General features: G+C 37.1%; 2 protein-coding genes across 2 annotated transcripts in view; both read right to left on the bottom strand.

The window, feature by feature from the left end:
- The window catches only part of LOC128579569 (ankyrin repeat domain-containing protein 26-like), a 197593-nt gene extending 184438 nt beyond the window's left edge, over positions 1–13155 (bottom strand). The window contains exons 1-2 of the mRNA XM_053581587.1: positions 13053–13155; positions 10223–10290 (exon numbers count right to left, since the gene is read on the bottom strand). Coding sequence (XP_053437562.1) covers positions 10223–10290; positions 13053–13155 — 171 coding nt within the window. The remainder of the gene's footprint in view (positions 1–10222; positions 10291–13052) is intronic.
- Positions 13156–13313: 158 nt separating this feature from the next.
- The window catches only part of LOC128579568 (putative ankyrin repeat domain-containing protein 19), a 73365-nt gene continuing 65455 nt past the window's right edge, over positions 13314–21223 (bottom strand). Inside the window, exon 12 of the mRNA XM_053581586.1 lies at positions 13314–13510. Coding sequence (XP_053437561.1) covers positions 13478–13510 — 33 coding nt within the window. The 3' untranslated portion in view covers positions 13314–13477. The remainder of the gene's footprint in view (positions 13511–21223) is intronic.

Raw genomic sequence — 21223 nt, 5'->3', positions numbered from 1 at the left:
TGAGCATTTTTTTCACATGTCTATAGGCCATGCGCCTGTCTTCTTCAGAGAAGTTTCCCTTCAAGTCCCTTGCCCACCCTGACATGGGATCACTTGTTCTTTTCCTGCTAATACATTTGAGTTCTCTGTGGATTCTGGTTATTAAACCTTTGTCAGAGACATAACCTGCACATATCTTTATCTTAAGATCAAAGATTTAAACCTTTGTCAGAGATGTAACGTGCACATATCTTTATCTTAAGATTAAAGAATTTAACTTAAGACATGAAACTATAAAAATACTAGAAGAAATTGCAGGGAAAACACTTGAAGAAATCAACCTGGGACAATATTTTATATGGAAGACACCCTAGAGCAATTGAAGCCACAACAAAAATACATTACTGAGACCTGATCATACTAAAAAGCTTCTGCACAGCCAAGAACACAAGCAAACAGACAGCCCTCAGAATGGGAGCAAGTCTATCTTAGTTAATGGTGAAATGTATGACAGTGGTGCTTAATAAGGAAAAAAAATAAAAAATAAAATTGTATATTGCTTTGGGTGGTATGGACATTTTAACAATGTTGATTTTTCCCAGCCATGAGATTGGTATGTTTTTCCATTTGTTAACATCTTCAGCTATTTCTTTTCTCAGAGTTTCATAGTTCTCTTTATAAAAGATCTTTCACAGCCTTTGCTAGGTGAACTCCCAAATATTTTATCTTCTTTGGTACTACTGTGAACAAAACAGAGTCTTTGACTGTTTCTTCAACTTGACTATTGTTGGTATATATAAAGGCTACAGATTTGTGAGTATTGATTTTATAACCTGAGATGTTGCTGTATTCATTGATCACTTTTTTTTTTTTCCAGTTTTTGGCTGGGACTGGGATTGAACCTGCCACCTCCAGCATATGGAGCCGGAGCCCTACTCTTTTGAGCCACGGGCACCGCCCCTCCTTGATCAATTCTAAGAATTTTGTGGTAGAGTCCCTGGGGTTTTCCAGATATACAATCATATCATTTGCAAAGAGTGAAAGTTTGATATACTCTGACCCTACATGGATACCCTTGATCGCCTATTCATGCCTGATCGTGATGGGTAAGACTTCCATTACAATATTAAAAAGTAGTGGAGACAATGGGGAACCTTGCCTGGTTCCTGATCTGAGTAGAAATAATTTCAATTTACCTCCATCCAATATAATATTGGCTGTGGATTTGCTATAGATGGCCTCTATCAGTTTAAGAAATGTCCCTTCTACACCAATTTTCTTACGTGTTCTAATCATGAAAGGATGCTGGACTATTATCAAAATATTTTTTATGCTTCAACTGAGAGAAACATCAGGTCTTTGTTTTTTAATTTGTTTATCTGATGAATTATATTTATAGATTTATGTATAATGAACCCATGAGAGCCTTGGATAAAACCCACTTGGTCGTGGTGTATAATTTGTTTGATGTGTTGCTGGATTAACTTTTTAGGATCTTGTTGAATATTTTTGCATCAAGATTCATTAGTTACATTGGTCTATAATTTTCTTTTCTTGTTTTGTCTTTTCCTAGTTTGAGTATCATGGTGATGTTTGCTTCATAGAATGTGTTGGGTAGTACTCCTTGTTTTTCTATTTTGGAAAAGGTTAAGTAATATAGGTACTGATTCCTCTTTAAAGGTTTGGTAGAATTCTGTTGTGAAGCCATCTGGTCCAGGGCTTTTCTTTTTACGGAGATTTTGTATAGTTTATGCTATTTCAGAACTTGATATAGATCTGTTCAACAGTTCCACTTCATTCTGGCTACATCTAGGAAGGTGGCATGCTTCCAAGCATTGGCCTATTTCCTTTAAAATTTCATATTTCTGAAAAAAGAGTTTCTTGTCATATTCATTAAGGCATTTTTTGAATTTCTGAGGAGTCTGTTGTTATTTCATCTTTACCATTTCTGATTGATCAAATTAGAGATTTTAGTCGTTTTTCATGGTTAGGTTAGCCAAAGATTTATCTATTTTATTGACCTTATCAAAAAACTAACTTTTTGATTTATTTTGATCCTACAATTCTTCTACTAGGTATATATCCTGAAGACAAAAATCACGTTATAACAAACATAATTGTACCAGAATGTTTATTGCAGCCCAATTCATAATTGCTAATTCATGGAAGAAGCCCAAGTGTCCATCGAACCATGAATGGATTAATAAATTGTATATACACCATAGAATATCATGCAGCTGTAAAAAAGAAGGAGACTTTACCACTTTCATGTTTACATGGATGGATCTAGAACATATTCTTCTTATCAAAGTATCTCAAGAATACAAGAAAAAGTATCCAATGTACTCAGCACTACTGTGAAATCAATTTATACCTTTCATATGAAAGCTATAACCCAATTATATCCCAAGAACAAGGGAAAAGGGGAGATTAAGGGTAGGGAAGGGGGAGGATGGGAGGAGGGAGGGTAATTGGTGGGACTACAACTATGGTGCATCTTACAAGGGTACATGTTAAATTTGCTAAGTGTAGAATATAAATGTCTTAACATAATAAATAAGAAAATGTCATGAAGGCTATGTGAACCAGTTTGATGGAATTATTTCAAACTGTATATAAAAATAGCACATTGTACCCCATGATTGCACTAATGTACACAGCTATGATTTAATTAAAAATATTTAAACTTAAGATATGAACCTATAAAATACTAGAAGAAAGTACAGGGAAAATATTTGAGGAAATCAATCTGGGAAATAATTTTATGAGGAGGACCCCAAGGGCAATTGAAGCAACACCAAAATACATTAGTGGGATCTGATCAAACTAAAAAGCTTCTGCACAGCCAAGGACACAGTACATAAAGCAAACAGACATCCTTCAGAATGAGAGAAGATATTTGTAGGTTATGTCTCCCACAAAAGTTTAACAACCAGAATCCACAGAGAAATTAAACTTATTAGCACAAAAAAAAACAAGTGATCCCATCTCAGGGTGGGCAAGAGACTTGAAGAGAAACTTCTCTGAAGAAGTCAGGTGCACAGCCTACAGACACATGAAAAAATGCTCATAATCCTTAATCATCAGATAAATGCAAATCAAAACCACTTTAAGATATCATCTAACTCCAGGAAGATTAGCCCACATCCATTCATGAGATACTTTGCTAAGAAGAATATTTTCCAGCTCTATCCATGTAAACATGAAAGAGTTAAAGTCTCCATCTTTCTTTAAGGCTGCATAAAATTCCGTGGTTTACAGATACCACAATTTATTGATCCATTCGTGGCTTGATGGTCACTTGGGCTTCTTCCACGTCTGAGCAATTATGAATTGGGCTGCAATAAACATTCTGGTACAAATATCTTTGCTATAATGTGATTTTTATTACTATTAAATCATAGCTGTGTACATTAGTGATTTTTGGTCTTCTGGATATAAGAAAAAGTATCCAATGTACTCAGCCCTACTATGAAACTAATTACAGCACAAGAATATGGGGAAAGGGACAAAGGACAGGAGGGAAGAGGGGAGGATAGTTGGAAGGAGGGTAAATGGTGGGACCACATCTATGGTGCATCTTAGAAGGGTACAGGTGAAGCTTACTAAATGCAGAATATAAATGTATGAACACAATAACTAAGAAAATGCCATGAAGGCTATGTTAACCAGTTCGATGAAAATATTTCAAATTGCGTATAAAACAAGCACATTGTACCCCATGATTGCATTAAGGTACACAGCTATGATTTAATTAAAAAAAAAAGAGAGAGAGAGAGAGATTAGCCCACATCACAAAATCCCAAAACCAGAGATGTTGGCATGGATGTTGGGAAAAGGGAACACTTCTGCAATGCTGGTGGGAATGCAAACTAATGCTAACTATCTTTCCTTTTGGAAAGATATTTGGAGATCACGTGGAAATCTAAAAATAGACCTGCATTGTATCCTTTAATTTATCTATTAGGTATATATCCAGAGGACCAACAATCACATAATAATGAAGATAATTGCACCAAAATGTTTATTGGAACCAAATTCATAATTGATAAGTCATGGAAGAAGCCCAAGTGCCCATTGATTCATGAATGGATTAAGAAATTGTGGTGTATATACAACATGGAATATTATACAGCCTTAAAAAAGATGGGGACTTTGCCTCTTTCATATTTTCATTGATGGAGCGGAAACATTTTCTTCTTAGCAAAGTATCTAAAGAATAAAAGAAAAAGTATCCTATGTACTCAGCCCTACCATGAAATTAATTTATAAGCACCCACACATCCATATGAAAGCTATAACCCAACTATAGCCCAAGGTGAAGGGGAAAAAGAAGAGGGAAGGAAGGGGTAGGGGGAGGATGGGCGGAGGAAGGGTAATTGGAGGGACCATACCTACAGTGCATTTTATAAGAGTACATGTTAAATCTACTAAGAGTAGAATATAAATATCTTAACACAATAACTAAGATAATGTGGTGAAGGCTTTTTTAACCAGTTTGATGAAAACATTTCAAATTGTATATAAAACCAGCACATTGTACCCCAAAATTGCATTAATATACACAGCTATGATTTAATAAAAAAAAAAGAAGAAGAAAAAAAGAAAATATCCACTGGACACTTGATAAACATGGCATCCCAAACATTATGATGTTTATCAATACTCTCAATTAATTTGAGTTTCTTAAATTTTCCTCTAAAGAGGCACAGGCTAGCTGACTGTACACAAAAGCTCAGATCAGATATATCTTGCATTCCAAAATCCCATCTTACCTTAAATGACAAAAGTAGACTGAGGGTGAAGGGATGAACATCTATAATTCAGGCAAATGGAAATCAGAAAAAAATCAGGGGTTGCAATTTTATTTGCAGATACAAATAGGCTTTAAACCAACAAAGGTAAGGAAAGTTAAGGATGGACACTTCATATTTGGGAAAAGAAACACTCCATATGAAGATATTTCAATTATTAATATTCATGCACCCTACCAGAATGCCTCTCTATTTATAAAGGAAAACACTAACAGACACTGAAGAATTGGATATCATCCTGAACTATAACAGTGGAGATTTTAACTAACATTTGGCTATGTTGGATAGATCCTCCAAGAAGGAGGATCTTTCCAAGAAGAATGTAAACAAAGAAATAATAGATTTAAACTTGGTCCTATAACAAATGGACTAAACAGACAGCTACAGATAATTTCATTATAATAAAACCAAACACACATTCTTCTCATCATCCCATGCAACATCCTCCAAAATTGATCACATCTTAGGTCACAAATCTAACTTTAGCAAATTTAAGAATATAAATTATTCCTTGTATTTTCTCGGACCATCCGGAATAAAAGTTGAACTCAACAACAGCAGGAATCTTCATACTGGAACAAAGTCAAGGAAACTAAATAACCTTATGCTGAATGATAGCTGTGTCAAAGATGAGATTAAGAAGAAAATTACCAAATTTTTGGAACAAAATGACAATGAAGACATAAATTATCAAAACTGTTGGATTCTTCTAAAGCAGTCCTACAAAGGAAATTTATAGCATTGCAAGCCTTCCCCAAGAGACTGGAAAGAGAGGAAGTCAACAACTTAGTGGGTCATCTCAAGCAACTGGAAAAGGAAGAACATCCCTTCCCCAAATCAAGCAGAAGAAAATAAATAACCAAAATTAGAGCAGAATTCAATGATATTGAAAACAAAAGAATCACTCAGAAGATCAACGAACAAAAAGCTGGGTTTTTGAAAAGATTAACAAAATTGAGAAAACTTTGACTAAACAAACCAGAAACAGAAAAGTAAAATCCCTAATATCATCAATCAGTAATGATAAAAAAGAAATAACAAAAGGCACCTCAGAAAATGCAAAAAATCCTTAATGATTACTGCAGAATACTCTATTCTCAGAAATGGGAAAATCTGGGGGGAAATAGCAATGTCTGGAAGCACACCACCTTCCTAGACATAGCTGAAAGAATTGAAAGCGTTGAACAGACCTATATCAAGCAATGAAATACCATCAACTATATGAAATCTCCAGAAAAGTAAAGTCCAGAAAGAGGAGGCTTCACATCATAATTCTACCAAACCTTTAAAGAGGAACCAGTATCTATATTACATAACCATCTTCAAAACAGAAAAAGAAGGAATACTTCCCAATACATTTGAGGAAGCAAACATCACCTTGATCCCAAACCAGGAAAAGACCCAACAAAGAATTAAAGTTATAGACCAGTATCATTAATGACTATTGATGCAAAAATATTCAATAAGATCCTAGCAAAAACAATTCAACAACACATCAAAAAAATTATACACTATGACTAAGTTGGTTTTATCCCAGGGTCACAAGGCTGGTTCAACATGACTAACTCTATAAACGTAATATATCACATAAACAAAATAAAAAACAAAGACCATATGATTCTCTCCACTGATGCAAAAAAGCTTTTGATAACATCCAGGATCCTTTCATGATCAGAACACTTAAGGAAATAGGCTGAAACGGGTCATATCTAAACTGATAGAGGCTCACTACAGTAAACCCACAGCCAATATCATATGGAATGGAAGAAAATTGAAAAAAAATCCACTCAGATCTGGAACTAGACAATGATGCTCATAGCCTCTACTGCTATTGAACAAAGTAACGGAAGTATTATCCATTGCAATCAAGCAAAAGAAGGAGATTAAGGGTATTCCAATTTGGTCAGAGGAGACAAACTCTCACTCTTCGCAGATGATATAATCTTCGACCTGGAAAAACCCAGGGACTCAACTGTAAAACTCTTATAAGTGATAAAAAAAAAAATACAGCAACATCTAGGAATACAAAATCAATACTTACAAGTCTGTAGCTTTTACATATACCAACAATAGTCAAGCTGAACAAATAGTCAAGGACTATATTCTTTTTACAGTAGTACCAAAGAAGATGAAGTATTTGGGAATTTACCTCAAAAAGGACATGAAAGATCTCTATAAAGAGAACTATGAAACTCTGAGAAAAGTAAAAAGCTGAAGATGTTAACAAATGGAAAATCATACCCCATGATTATGGCTGGGAACAATCTTCATTGTTAAAATGTCCATATTACCCAAAGCAATATACAAATTTAATGCAATCCCTAAAGCACCTCTATCATACTTTAAACAACTGGAAAAACTAGTACTTTGTTTATATGGAATCAGAAAAAAACATTGAATAGCCAAAACATTACTGCGAAATAAACACAGAACAATAGCAATCAACCTACCAGACTTCAGCCTATACTAGAAATCTATATTGATCAAAACAGCATGGTAAAAATGCCAAGGTAAATGTATGGAACGGAGTAGAGAACCAAGAGATTAACCCGGACACTTACCATCATTCAATCTTTGATAAGCATATCAAAAACATAAATTGGGGGAAAGATTCCCTATTCAACAAATGGTGCTAGGTGAACTGGATGGCAACTTGTAGAACACTGAAACTGGACCCTCATCTTTCACCATTAACAAAAATTGATTCTCATTGGATAAACAGTTTAAACATAAGACATAAAACTATAAAAAATATTTTAGAGGGGACAAGGGAAATACTTGTCCCCTGAAAAAATTGGCCTGGAAGAATGTGTTATGAGGAGGACCCCAGCCCCTAAACAATTGAAGCAAAACCAAAAATGTACTACAGGGATCTGATCAAACCCTGTAAAAAGAACAAAGTAAAGCCAGCACACGGTCCTCAGGATGGGAGAAGATTTTTCCAGGTTATGTTTCCAACCAAGGTTTGATAACTAGAATAAACAGAAAACCCAATTAATTCGCAAGGAAAGAACAAGTGATCTCATTTCATTTTGGGCAAGAGAATTGAACAGAAGCTTCTCTGAAGAAAATAGGTGCATGGCCTACAGACTCATGAAAAACTGCTCATCATCTTTAATCATCAGATAAATACAAATCAAAACCACTTTGAGACATCATCCAACTCCAGGAAGAGTAGCCCACATCAGAAAGTCACAAAACTACAGATTTTGGTGTGGATGTGGAGAGAAGGGAACATTTCTGCACTGCTGGTGGGAATGCAGGCCAATATGTCCCTTTTAGAAAGAGGTTTGGCGAACACTCAGGAAACTAAAAGTAGACCTACTATTTGATCCTGCTATGCCTCTGCTAGGAATAAGTCCAGATGACCAGTCATCATTTTACAAAACATATTTGCACCAGAATGTTTATTACAGCCCAATTCATGATTGCCCAGTCATGAAAGAAGCCCAAGTACCCATAGACGCCTAAACAGAGTAACAAATTGTGGTATATGTATATCATGGAATATTATGCAGCCATCAAAAAGATGGAGACTTTGCCCCTTTTTGTTCACATAATGAGCTGGAACATATTTTTCTTAGTAACATATCTCAAGAATGGAAGAAAAACTGTCCAATGTACTCAGTAGTATTGTGAAATGAATATATAATCCCCCACACTTTTATACAAATGATAAATCATAACTATAGCCCAGAATGAAAGAGGGAAGAGAGGGGGAGACTAGGAGCAGGGGGAGGCCATGTGAATGGAAGGTAAATGGTGGGACATCACCTATGGTGCATATCACAAGGGTACATGTCAAATCTATTGAGTAGAGTATAAATGTCTTAACACAACAAATAATTCAGTAAGGTGAACCCTATGTTAACCAGTTTGATGTAAGCATTCCAAATTGTGTCTAAAATCAGCACATTGTACCCCATAAAAGCAGTAATGTAGTTACGATTCAATAAAAAATTTACGATATAAAAATAAGAACTTCAGAAAAAAAAATCTTAGTGTCCCTTCATTTTGACAATAACTTCTGACTTCCTTGCTTGTTTTCGTGTCTGTATTATCTTCACATTTCTCCTCACCTGTGTCAAATGCATGCCGAGTGTCTGTGTGCATTGTTAGCATTTTTACAGTACACTTTTTCTTTAATTTAAATAAACTTTAGAAGGTGAGTGAAGATTATACTTCAGGAACACAAAGTAGGCATGAGATGGAAAATATTTTTGTTACTGAGGCATTTTGTTGAGAAAATGCCTCAAACACTAAAGAGTGGAAAATCCAGGTGCATCTTTCCCCTCACGGTCTGGTATACTATGTTACATTAGATGGTGCTTTTTCTGAACTTTGCTCCATCCTTACACTAACTCTACTACAGGACAAGCAGGAATTTTGTATCATTCACAGATTTAACCAGAACTCTGTTTCAACTCATTTCTCAGGTGTTTTTATTTACTTCCCCATTCCTCTTTGCCTTGTTTGATGCCCAGTTGCTCATACTTTTGAACACAAGGAAGTTCTGAAAGTACAGATACATTTCATCAGTCCTCATTCATTCCTAATCAGGAGTCATGTTTCCATATGCAAACATGCTCTATTAACATGGTTATTTCCATTCTGTTTTTAAAAACTGATAACTGAAAACTGGAAAATTTTACATTATCACAAGATAAAATCAATAGCAATCAGAAAGAAAAGCCAATTCTCAAATGTGAATTCAAATGATATAGCAGAATATGACAGTGCTATTTTTCTGACACGGACTATCCGCTTAAGCCTATGTCTAAGATATTCTAATGTCCTCTTAGGACAGTGAGTAAAGGAACCTTGATACCATTTAATAATTTCATACAGCTATGTGAGTTACAACTTGCTGCTGTACACAATCACATCAATGTCCCTTTCTGCAAGGTCGGATTTCCTTCATAGGCACAGTCTAATGACCTCATTCCCACTCTCAGCACACAGGCCGAACCGAGTTAGAGGCCACAAGGTGGAAGAACCACTCTACCTGGCACAAATGACTGGCAGTATAAAACTACACTACAGTTTGGGACATTAGGAATGGTGACTCTTTGAACATGAGTCCAACTCAGTGGCCATCATGATGAAATTGCTTGTAATTTCTCTTGCATAGAAATATGATTCTGTACTTGGCATGACCTTATCATGTAAGGTTATAAAACTAAAGAAGCAGGAAAACACCAGAAATTCTCTGCCTCGAATCCAAGGACAAAGATTAGCTATAAGTCACTCTTCACTTTAGGAAGGTTTAAGCTTTATAACTAGTTAAAAAACTTCCTCAACTTAATATTAGCTTACAACATATGAATTATAAAATGCTATTCCATAGGAAATGTCCCTGGGACTATGCCACATTATTCATGTAAAAAAGCAGTATTAAACCAGGAACATAAGTGTCAATTTGTTTATACCTGTGGCTGGTCATTTTCAACTCCTTCAGGCTCTTCTTCCTCTTCTTCTGACGTAACAAAGTTGTATACTGTAAATTTCATAAATTTATTTAAATGAGCTGATTAGAATGATGTGATAAAAGGTATCAGCTTTACAAAAGTGGATAGAAAGTTACATTTATGTTGATTTTATAAATTGAGAGTTTAGATGAAGTTAAGTCTTTAGCAGACTATATACTTGTTTTAAAAATACTCCTAAATAATCTAATAATGAGTTGCTTGGAATGATGGTAAAAGCTATTACCTTTATAAAAATGGATAGAAAGCTAAATTTCTTTTTATTTTATAAATTAAATTTCTACATGAAGTCTTTGGCAGACTATATACTTCCTTAAAAAGTACTCCTAGTTAATCTAATAATGAGTTTCTTAGAATGATGTGGTAAAAGCTATCTGCTTTATAAAAATGGATAGAAAGCTAAATTTCTTTTTATTTTATAGATTGTTTAGATGAAGTTAAGTCTTTAGCAGACTATATACTTCTTTAAAAAATATTCCTAATTATCTAACACTTAAAAAACCACTCAGAAAACTACTAGGCATCAGTGTGTAGAAGGCTCACAAAGATCACAGATTCACGCAGAAATTCATCCACCCAACATACATGACATAGCCATCATAAACAAAGAAAAATTTTTCAATCCAGAAAAACATATCAAGTATCCCTGTGTACGCCTGTCTCCTTCTTAATAAACCCTGGGAAGCACTGCATATGTTATTCTGTAAGTTGCTGTTACTTTTCATACCATAATCAGTGTATGCCCTGTGACTTACGTGTGAAATGCTTTCCCTCTAATAGGCTGACAATCTTCATTCAATTTTTAATTTTCTTTTCTCTTCTTTTATTCTTCTTTTTCAATCTTCTCTCTTCTTTCATTCTTTCCTTCTTTATTTTTGGACACAGATTGCTATGTGAAGACTCTGTTAATTACAGCTCTTTCCCTGGTCAAACAGGAATCTACTCTCTCACTGAATCTACTCTCATCCTCAGCACTTATGGATTTCTCTTTTGCACCTTCCCCACCTGAACTGTAAGTTATTTATTTCTATTCCCCAGATCCAAAGGCTGTAGGATACAATATTCCACAGCATTGTTGGGCACATAGTTTTTATCTATTGTACTTGATAATTATACTGTGATTAAAGGAAAATGAATAAGATGCATCAAGATTGGCTTTTCTAGAGGTCATGTCTGAACTGACAAGTACAGGGTGAGATGAGCAAGGTGAAAAGATGGAGAGGCCAGGAGAAAGGGAGAGCAGGACAGGAAGCAGCAGGAGGAAAGAGAAGCCTGAAAGAGGATGTGCATTTGTCCAAAAAAGAGGAATTGGCTCAGAGGGCACTCCCAGAGGTATTTCAGTAATGCTAGTGAAAAGTCAGGCACACAGGGTATGGGCTAAAATGGAGAGTTGAGAAAAAGTCAGACTGTGAAAGCCCCATGTGAGACCTAAGGTACTACAATATTACCAATTCAAGGACCGCTTAATCATCCTAACGGCCCTGGAGAGGGACCACAGTGAATACTGTAGGGAAGATAAATTCCAGGGACACATGAATAAACAGAAGATGACTTACAGGCCATATTGCAAAATAAATGCACTTCTGAAATATATGAATGGTTCCAGAAATGATTCACAAAGTGTCAGCCCCAAGTGTAATGTAGATTTTTATGGAATAAATAAAAGAATCTAGGTTTTGCATTATAATTTTTTTCCATTTTAGTGCTTAGTATAGTAAGTTTTAATATTTACAACCTACTGTATACAAAAGATCCTATGGATCCCCAATCACATTTACATTTTTAATCTGCAATCAGTGTTCAGTTCAGTGTGGTACACATATGTTGGAATGGCACAGAGAGCTTAAACTAAACAAGGATACTAGTGTCATTCTCAGCAGATCCAAAAAAATGTAATATTGAGCAAATGAAGAAGTTTCTGAATGTTATATACAATGTATACCATTTGTGTGCAATTTTATGACCCAGAAACTAATTCTCAGCAATATTTATCACCAGACTCATACATTGTCAAAACTTTGAAAGTCCTTGGAAATAATGTACAGACAATTCCAGGTGTTCATTATTTCTGTGTAATATTCCGTAAATAGTACGGAAGGACTATTTTGTACTATTAACCTTTCAGGATCACGGTTTTAAGACTGTGTCTACCAAATATTCATAATGGAAAGTAACTAAGAAAATGCCAGGAAAGCTATGTTAACTAGTGTGACGAAAATGTGTCAAACGGTCTATGAACCAAGTGTATGGTGCCCCATGATCATACTAATGTACACAGATATGATTTAACAACAAAAATAAAAAAAAGAAAATTCATTTAAAAAAGTTTCCCACTTTGTTTGTAGACTCGCAACTTTCTCTTACAATTCTGCCAGACTTGCTTTATATATTTCACCAAAATAAATATGTACTACCAAAAAAAAGTCTCTCAATAAATGAAAAATTAAAAACTAAAAAAAAAATTCATAAAGGAGTGATTAATTATTTTACTAATAAGGATACCCTCTCACACAAATATACTCTACTAATTGGATCATCTGACTTCCTTTGTTATCATCAGTGTAAAATCAGTAAGATGGAATAATTAAAGTTAAACATGACTGAGATGTTAACATGAAGTGCTCCTCTACGTAAAGATTTGAATTCCAAGAAGCACTTGGAAAGTTGTGAAGTCACCAAATTCACCTCTGTCATTTCCCTAACAAGGACAGGGATGCCAAATCAGAGAACAATGGGAGGCAGAATGACAACAACAACAACAAAAGAAAATTACCTGTTGCAGCTGGTTTAACTTTAATCCTTTGTACTCCTTTTTTTGGAGTAGGAGGTTTTATGTCAGCATCGCGCCCAGTGAGCTTTGAAACAAATTGTATCATAAGTAAACCACAATTTCACACAATGTACAGAAAATAATTCCCTCACATGAAGGGAATTAGGAAACAACTACTTTATAGAAAAAAAAAAAAACAAAAACAATAATAACATTTGCAAAAAAAGCCAGCCATCTTTGTTCAAAGTAACCTGATCTGATTAACTAGTATCAATGCAACATATATCTCAGATGCCTGATCCTTCTGGAGAAGAGAAATGCCTCCCTGTGTTCTGCCCCAATCCAGCACTTCCTCCTCCTTCCAGTAATCTCTGGAGCTGCAGTAATCCAATCTTCTCTGTGTGTGCAAATTTCCTGAATGAATATTGTTACCTGATACTGAGGTTGTGTCTTAACATGCACTGGAAAACAAAGAGAACATAGAAATCAGTGTAAATGACAGTGTAAATGTAAATATGACAAAGCCAAACATACAGTGGAGGAGAGTTCCTATTGAGCTGAACCCCCAAGCTGGGCTTAGAAAATAAATACTTTAGGTTTCGGGCTGCTTTTTCTCTCTTTTATTGGTGGATTGATTGATTTATGGGCAGACAGGAGCATAACAGACAAAAACTGAAGACAACAGGAATACAAGTTTAATATAATATACAGTTAAAACTTCAAAAGTGAGATTATGTTTCAAATGAAAATCACTCATATAGAAAAGTGCACATACAGAAGAGTGAAGAGTGGTCTTTATTTGAAGGAGCAAATCATGACCCAGAGAGCATAAAAGACAAGGCCGATGGCAGAAGCTTACAGCATGCCTTTACTACAACCCAAAACATCATTTGTACAATAGGTTGCAATTAACTGCCAAGTTCTTCAGTTTGTGGACGTCATTTAGGAAGAAACACAGCTATGATGACAGTTCAGATGTGGGCATAGTCCATTTCTCATTAGAGAAAGGGTTCAATCGATCTGCATGGCTAGACCCTTGTAGAATAGCAGTTTTAAAAATTTGATCTTCTCCATACCCACAAGAGACGCAAGTATACCAATATTTCTTAGGTCCTCTTACTTTCGTGCTGTTAATTTTCTTTCTCAATTCATATAAGAGGTATGTGAGAAATTACATATACTGAGCTATCTATGGCGAACTATTTATCAAAAAGGAAACACTGAATGGCCATATAATTATTAGATCTTGGGTGGCTCCTGTGACTCAAAGGAGTAGGGCACTGGCCCCATATGCCAGAGGTGGCAGATTCAAACCAAGCCCTGGCCCTACAAACCACAAAAAAAAAAAAAAAAAAAAAAGTTAAAATGTTTTTAAAAAAGAATTACTAGATGTTAATGAATTTTTATATTCAAAAATCACTAGAATATTCATTGAACATGACATTAAATTTCATAAGAGGCAAAAATAAGCTTTTAGGCTTTTTTTAAATTTTCAGAATATTTGGGGATACATATTTTGCTTGCATACTTTACTTTTAAACAGATTGAATCAAATGCTAAGTGTACTGTTTCTAAAATTAGTGTTCTTGAAGATCTCACATTAAGGGAATTAGGAAACAACTACTTTATAGAAAAAAAAAATAACATTTGCAAAAAAAGCCAGCCATCTTTGTTCAAAGTAACCTGATCTGATTAACTAGTATCAATGCAACATATATCTCAGATGCCTGATCCTTCTGGAGAAAAGAAATGCCTCCCTGTGTTCTGCCCCAATCCAGCACTTCCTCCTCCTTCCAGTAATCTCTGGAGCTGCAGTAATCCAATCTTCTCTGTGTGTGCAAATTTCCTGAAGCCACCTGAACTGAGTTCTGTCATGTTTGCTCATCACTAACTGAGAAATTACCTCGCTAAACTTCTTCCCTCTATGCCCACTCACAAGCCCTCTTCCTTTGCCAAAAAAAAAAAAAAAATCTTGCAATCTGCCATCTGCATTCTTTTGATAGATTATTTCCACCACCTCTTTCCTCTTTATTTAGCAAAACATCATATATCTAGTGTTTCAATTTCTCTATCATTCAGTGTTATCCTCCAGCTAGAAAAATGCTCAGAAATAAGAACAAAATAATGCTTTCCCTTGATTCTAGGTTGGAAGTGCTCTTCAATGGCGCCTCCTACACATTTCTCTACAGAGAACTCTATGCCCTAGTTATTCAGGGCGTTCTGAGGACCAACAGTACTGGAAACAAATGAGAATGCATTACGACTGTAGAATCACAAACCTGCTCAATCACGATGTGCATCTTTAACATGGTCCCCATTGATTTCTTAATGTTTGAGAATATCTGGTCTTTAAAGAGTATTAGTCCACATTTCTTTACCTAAAAATAGCCCTTGGAATACAGCCACCAGTTTCTCCCAGTCACATATTCCACACTGAAATGGCATTTAAAATCACCATATTTCTAATGGAATGTTACTGGGCTACAGCTTTCCTGACCTCTCCACGAATAACCCCATTGTCTTCTATCCACTTCCATAAAATTGAACCATATGCTATGAAGAAACATCACTTTATATGACATGAAATTGCTTACACGTAACAGCTCCACACTCCATCAAACAGCTCTGCATGAACAGGGGCCTCAGCCCTTAATGGCTTCCAAACAGTGAGAAACACAGGGAGAACAAGGATTTTGGTGCTACTTGTCTCACTCATTTTGGCACTGGAAGATCTTCATCTTTACTACATTCTTCCCACCTAACACTTTAATCTACCTTTTACTTAAGAAGTATTTTATTGTACCACCCTGACATTACATCCATCTGCTCCTTTTCTCTCCATGTACTCTCTGTACTGTCTGCTTTCCCAGTTCTTCATCCCCTTTTGTAAAGCTGTCCTCTTCCTGATTTCTTGTCTTTGCTCAGCTCTCGCACTATACTGAGATGGGACTAAAGATTCAGTTCCTTAAGTGATACTCTCGATTTCATCATCTGTTGCTGACACCGGAGAAGACATACAATTTATCACTGTTTTGCTTCATCTTTTCTTTTTTCTACCATACATATCTAAAAGCCAAGATGGTTTTTGGTGCTCACGTTCTTCAATAAACATTATTTCACATGACATTTCCCGTAAGTTGTAGTGCTTACCCTTTACTTGTTTGGGTACTGTCTTGTATCCATTTGAATTGTCAGTCCAAGAAGAACCACTAAGATCCTCCTTGGTAAGATTCTCTGATAAATTCTGTTAAAATTAACATCAACATTGAGTTTAAAGTACTTTATAATTAAAATAAGTGGTATCAACATTTCCTAATCATTTTTGTCAAAAATATTTGAATTATCTACTCTAAGATCAAAGTTTTTTAACCTTTAAAGAAAGAAGAATGTCTTGAAAACCAAAGCATTGCAGCTATACATATGCTCTTGAGATGAACCTTACCTTCCACTTGTGTATGGCTATTGATTCTGTAAATTGATCATAGGCAGCCAAAGGAAACATATTCAAAGACAAAACATTAACTCATGTTATATAGCAACAAGGAACTTACTTCACCTTCCCTAACATTACTTTGCATTCTCCACCAAACACAGATCAACATTGTGAAAAATATAATACATGGGATATCATACTTCTGGCATTACATCCTTAAAATATTTCTCACTCTAGAAATATGTCAGTGGTAACACTAGATACTGGCATAATGGGCAACTTGGGAGTACATCATGTCGAGTATGAGCTCAAAAATGTCAATGCTGCTTCATTTAGCTAAACAAGGCCTTGAAGACATCAAAATGTTTTGTGATAAAATATTTACTGATAGGAAAAATTGTTGAAGAAAAAGATATCCTCTGATAAGAACAACTCGCCTTATGTTTATGTTTAAGTAAAAGCAAGTAAACAGGACATACACTGTGCAACTCCTTCCCAATTAGGAAACAACTTCAAGAAAGTATGGAAAGCCTTAATAAAGAGTGAAGGATGGAGGCGGAGCATGATGGCAGATGGGACGGACATGTAGCCGACCTCTCCCAAGTCATCAGGTGAGAGGAAGAGTGGTCTGGACCTTTCCCACGCGTGGATTATTGGTGTGGACGGACAGCTGGAGACACTCAGCGAATTGGCAGACTGCTGTATATGAGGGGTAATTTAAAACCACAGACTGTTGTACAGATTTTTCCCTGCTTGGCCATGCTGGCTGGCAGGCCCCTCCCTTACGGGGGACAGCAGCTTCCAATTACTGGCAAAACACAACTTACGAAAATGTACTCCTGAGGATGGCACCCGAAAGGAGAGCCACTCAAAACCACAGAGAGCTCGGCAACCCAATGGAAAATTGAAGGGAAGGGATACCGCCTGGGAAACAGACATTTTGAACTATCCAAAATGGCAGACGCCTTCCCCCAGAACAACAGGAGTGATTAAATAGACCAGAGCATCCCTGGTGGGGAATGTTGGAGGGGGCTGGCAGTTCAGGCTGCATGGCAAACTGGCAGGTGGCTGGACTGAAAAGTTCCAATTCAAAAGGGAGACTCTGAACCACAAAACTGAGAATAAGGTCCCCGAGAGCTCCAGCCACGGGACCTGTCAGCAGCCACGGGAGCCACCAGCAGCCAACACCCTTCCCCACAGCCGACTGCAGTCGCCAGTTTGTAGAAGAACATCGGAGCAGAGTGGAAAGATTTGTGAAGCATGGACTGCTGCAACGAGTTGGGAGGTCGGACAGGAGTGCCATCTGGAACAGAGCAGCTGAGGTTGCGCAATTCTTAGGTGACAAACTTTGACCAAAACTCCAAAATGGCGATCAGCCAGGTAGGGTGCTTAGGTGGTAACAGTATAAACTGTGAATCAGGTATAAGCCTGGAAACTACTCACAGCGCCTCCTGGTGTCCAGAAAATATACTGCATTATAAATATATTCCTCTGAAAATTGATCCCTACATCATACATACAGATGTATATTTCTACATATGTACAAGAATAATATTTTTTGTGATTGGTGCCTTTTTTTCTTTTTCTCTTTTTTTTTGTTCTGTTTTTTTCCTCACCATTTTCTTGGTGAGGAAACTATTATTATTTTTTATGATTTTTATAGACATATTTTTATTTACTTTTTTTCTAATTTTAATTTCTCCTTTCTTATTTCTTTAACTTTTTTATGAACACGACTTTTTTCCTTTTTTTTCAATTATTTTACATTTATCACTATTTTTATTGTAGTTGTTTTTTGTTGCTGTTGTCGTGGGTGTTGTCTGTATGTCTATCTCTGTCTGTGCATCTACGGGCTCGTGTGTCTGGTAGCCTTTGTATATGTTTATGTGATCATTTGGTCTCAATGAGTTTCGTGTTACGACCTGCAATTCTGAGCTCCCAGCACTTCCCTCCACTCTCACTCTGAGGTCTGGAGGCCTGTCCCCCAGGAGTCCAGAGTCTTGTGTGATTTCTCGAGGGGTATGGACAGGACCTGGACTGCAGCTGGTCAGAGCTGATTCTGTGGCATGGGAGTGAGGAGACGATGGTCAGCTGAGAGGGAATCACGCCACAGGGGCAGTGCCCCGAGGCACAGAGCAGCAGTCATCTTTAGCAACAAAAAGGCAAACCCTCAGATTTCCCAAAGCAACTCCCCCTGTCTCCCTGGGCAACCAAAGGAGGCCAGGCATCTTCTCAGATGGCAACCACCATGGAACAGATTTGGGACTGAAACACAGGCCCCATGAGTAAAGGGTTTGCCTGAGGCGGTACTGGCCTGGGTGGAACACGGGGACTAGAAAAAGCGTGTGCAGAACAAGGAAACTCCCAGAGTGGGCTGACCAAGAGGACCACTCTACTGAGCATAAGACGCACCCGGCCCTCAGGGGATCATCAGCCTATAGACAAAGGAGGACAGGAGGCTAGAGCTGACAGCTGAACATGCTGCAAATAAAAACCTGCAGGAGTAAGGACAGGGCCTGAGGCACAGGTTCTGGGAATTCAAATCAGCCCCTCCTCTGCAGAGGAATTTAGCTGGGACAGAAACAAACTCCAACAAGGTTGTTCTGTTAGGCCAGTAACATTAATCTAGGGCGCAGCTGGAACAAAGTGAACACCCCCCAGCCTCCATCAACCACCTGAGTTTGACAGGTCTCACCACCCCCTAATGGATAGAGGCAGCGAGCAGTAGCCTGGCTGAGCAGACACAGACTTCCTTGTGATGTAGGTAGGTGCAAACCTCTGGAGTATCTGCTCACTGGAGACAACTGACTGGGTCACAGCCCTGCGGGGCTAGCAGTGACTGGGTGTGACAGAACTTCAAGATGGGGAAGAAGGTATCAAACTTCCCAGACTAATCTGTTTGCTGGGTGGGTCCTCCAGAATTCACGGAGCACCAGAGCAAGTCATATTTGAGTTGTCACCAGACCCCTGCGTTCCAGTTGCCAGAGACCTTTTAAACTCTCCCACCTGAGGCAGGTGCTAACTGACACAATTGATTTGGACCTTTTGAACTGAGCCAATTGCCTGAGGACTATTCAAATGGTGTCCTGGGTGTGTGGTTGTAAGAAAGTTTGACTTTCTTTTCCAATTCTTGCCTGTGGGGGGCGGGGTGACTTAATTGCTGGTAATACTCCACAGCTGATACTTCAACCCAGAGTAACTGTTTCACTAGGGGTGAACAGAGACCAGCTGAAAACAAGACAGAACCACTTAGCCCCACCACATCAAATAGATCCCCAACATCTCAGGCTGTAGCACTGCACGGGTCCTCGACGAGGCTCCAGAGGAAAAATCAAATGGTGTAAAGTAATCATGGGGCACAATTGGCGGAAAAATTCTGGTAACATGAATAACCAGAATAGATCAACAACTCCCAAAGGACAGATATGGCAGATGTAGCTGAAGATCCCATTGATAAACAGCTGGCTGAGATGTCAGAAATCAAATTCAGAATTTGGATTGCAAACAAGATTAATTGAATGGAGGAAAATCTGGAATTAGAAATCCGAAGAGCAATTCAAAAGTCAGAATTAGAAATTTGAGGAGAAATTAAAACATTGTCTCAAGAATTTAATGAATTTAAAGACAAAACCACCAAAGATTTCGATGCACTGAAGCAAGCATTTGCAGCCCTCAAAGATCTGAAAAATACAGTAGAATCCCTCAGTAACAGAGTGGAGCAGGCAGAAGAAAGGATTTCTGACATTGAAGACAAGGTGTTTGAACACTCCCAAACTCTCAAAGAAGATGAGAAATGAGAGCAAAAATGTATCATTCTCTCAGAGAGCTCTGGGATAATTTGAGGAAGGCTAAAATCCGCCTCATTGGAATCACTGAAAGTGATGAAGAGGTCTTGCAAGGCACAGAGGCCCTTCTTCATGAAATTATGAAAGAGAATTTTCAAGATATGTCAAGATATTCTGAAATCCAGACAGCAGACAGTTTCAGAACCCCAGCACAACTCAATCCAAACAAGATATCCCCCAGGCATGTCATAATTAACTTCACTAGTATCAATATGAAGGCGAAAATAATGAAAGCAGCTAGATGCAAGAAATCTATTACCTACAAAGGGAAGAATATTAGAATGACGGAGGATTTCTCTGCTGAAACTTTTAAAGCCAGAAGAGGGTTGTCCTTGACCTTTAATTTCCTAAAGCAAAATAATTTTCAACCCCGGATCCTGTATCCATATAAACTGAGTTTCATTTATGATGGAGAAATTAAATCCTTTATGGCATTCATATGTTGAAGAAATTTGCCATGACCAAACCAGTACTCCAGGATATTCTCAGAACTATCCTCCATAGTGACACCCCAATCCTCTACCAATAAAAGAACTCACTCAGAAACTTTGATCAAACTCCAACTTCCACAGTGGAGAAAGGACTAAAATTGTCCACTGGACTTTCAAAAAACTTGATACCCAAAATTTTACCAGACATATCAATATTCTCCATTAATGTGAACGACTTAAAGTGTCCTCTAAAGATGCACAGTATAGCTGACTGTATACAAAAAGTCAGGTCAGATATTTGCTGCATATAAGTGTAACATCTTACCTTAAAAGATAAATATAGAGTCAGGGTGAAAGGATGGTCATGCATATTTCAGGCAAATGGTAATGAGAAAAAAGCAGGTGTTCCAATTCTATTTGCTGACACAATAGGCTTTAAACCAACAAAAGTAAAGAAAGACAAAA

This window comes from Nycticebus coucang, unplaced genomic scaffold (assembly GCF_027406575.1).
Source record: "Nycticebus coucang isolate mNycCou1 unplaced genomic scaffold, mNycCou1.pri scaffold_66, whole genome shotgun sequence".
In the NCBI taxonomy this organism is placed as follows: domain Eukaryota; kingdom Metazoa; phylum Chordata; class Mammalia; order Primates; family Lorisidae; genus Nycticebus; species Nycticebus coucang.
Note: the sequence above shows the minus strand (reverse complement) of the source record. Positions and strands in the feature narration are given on the sequence as shown.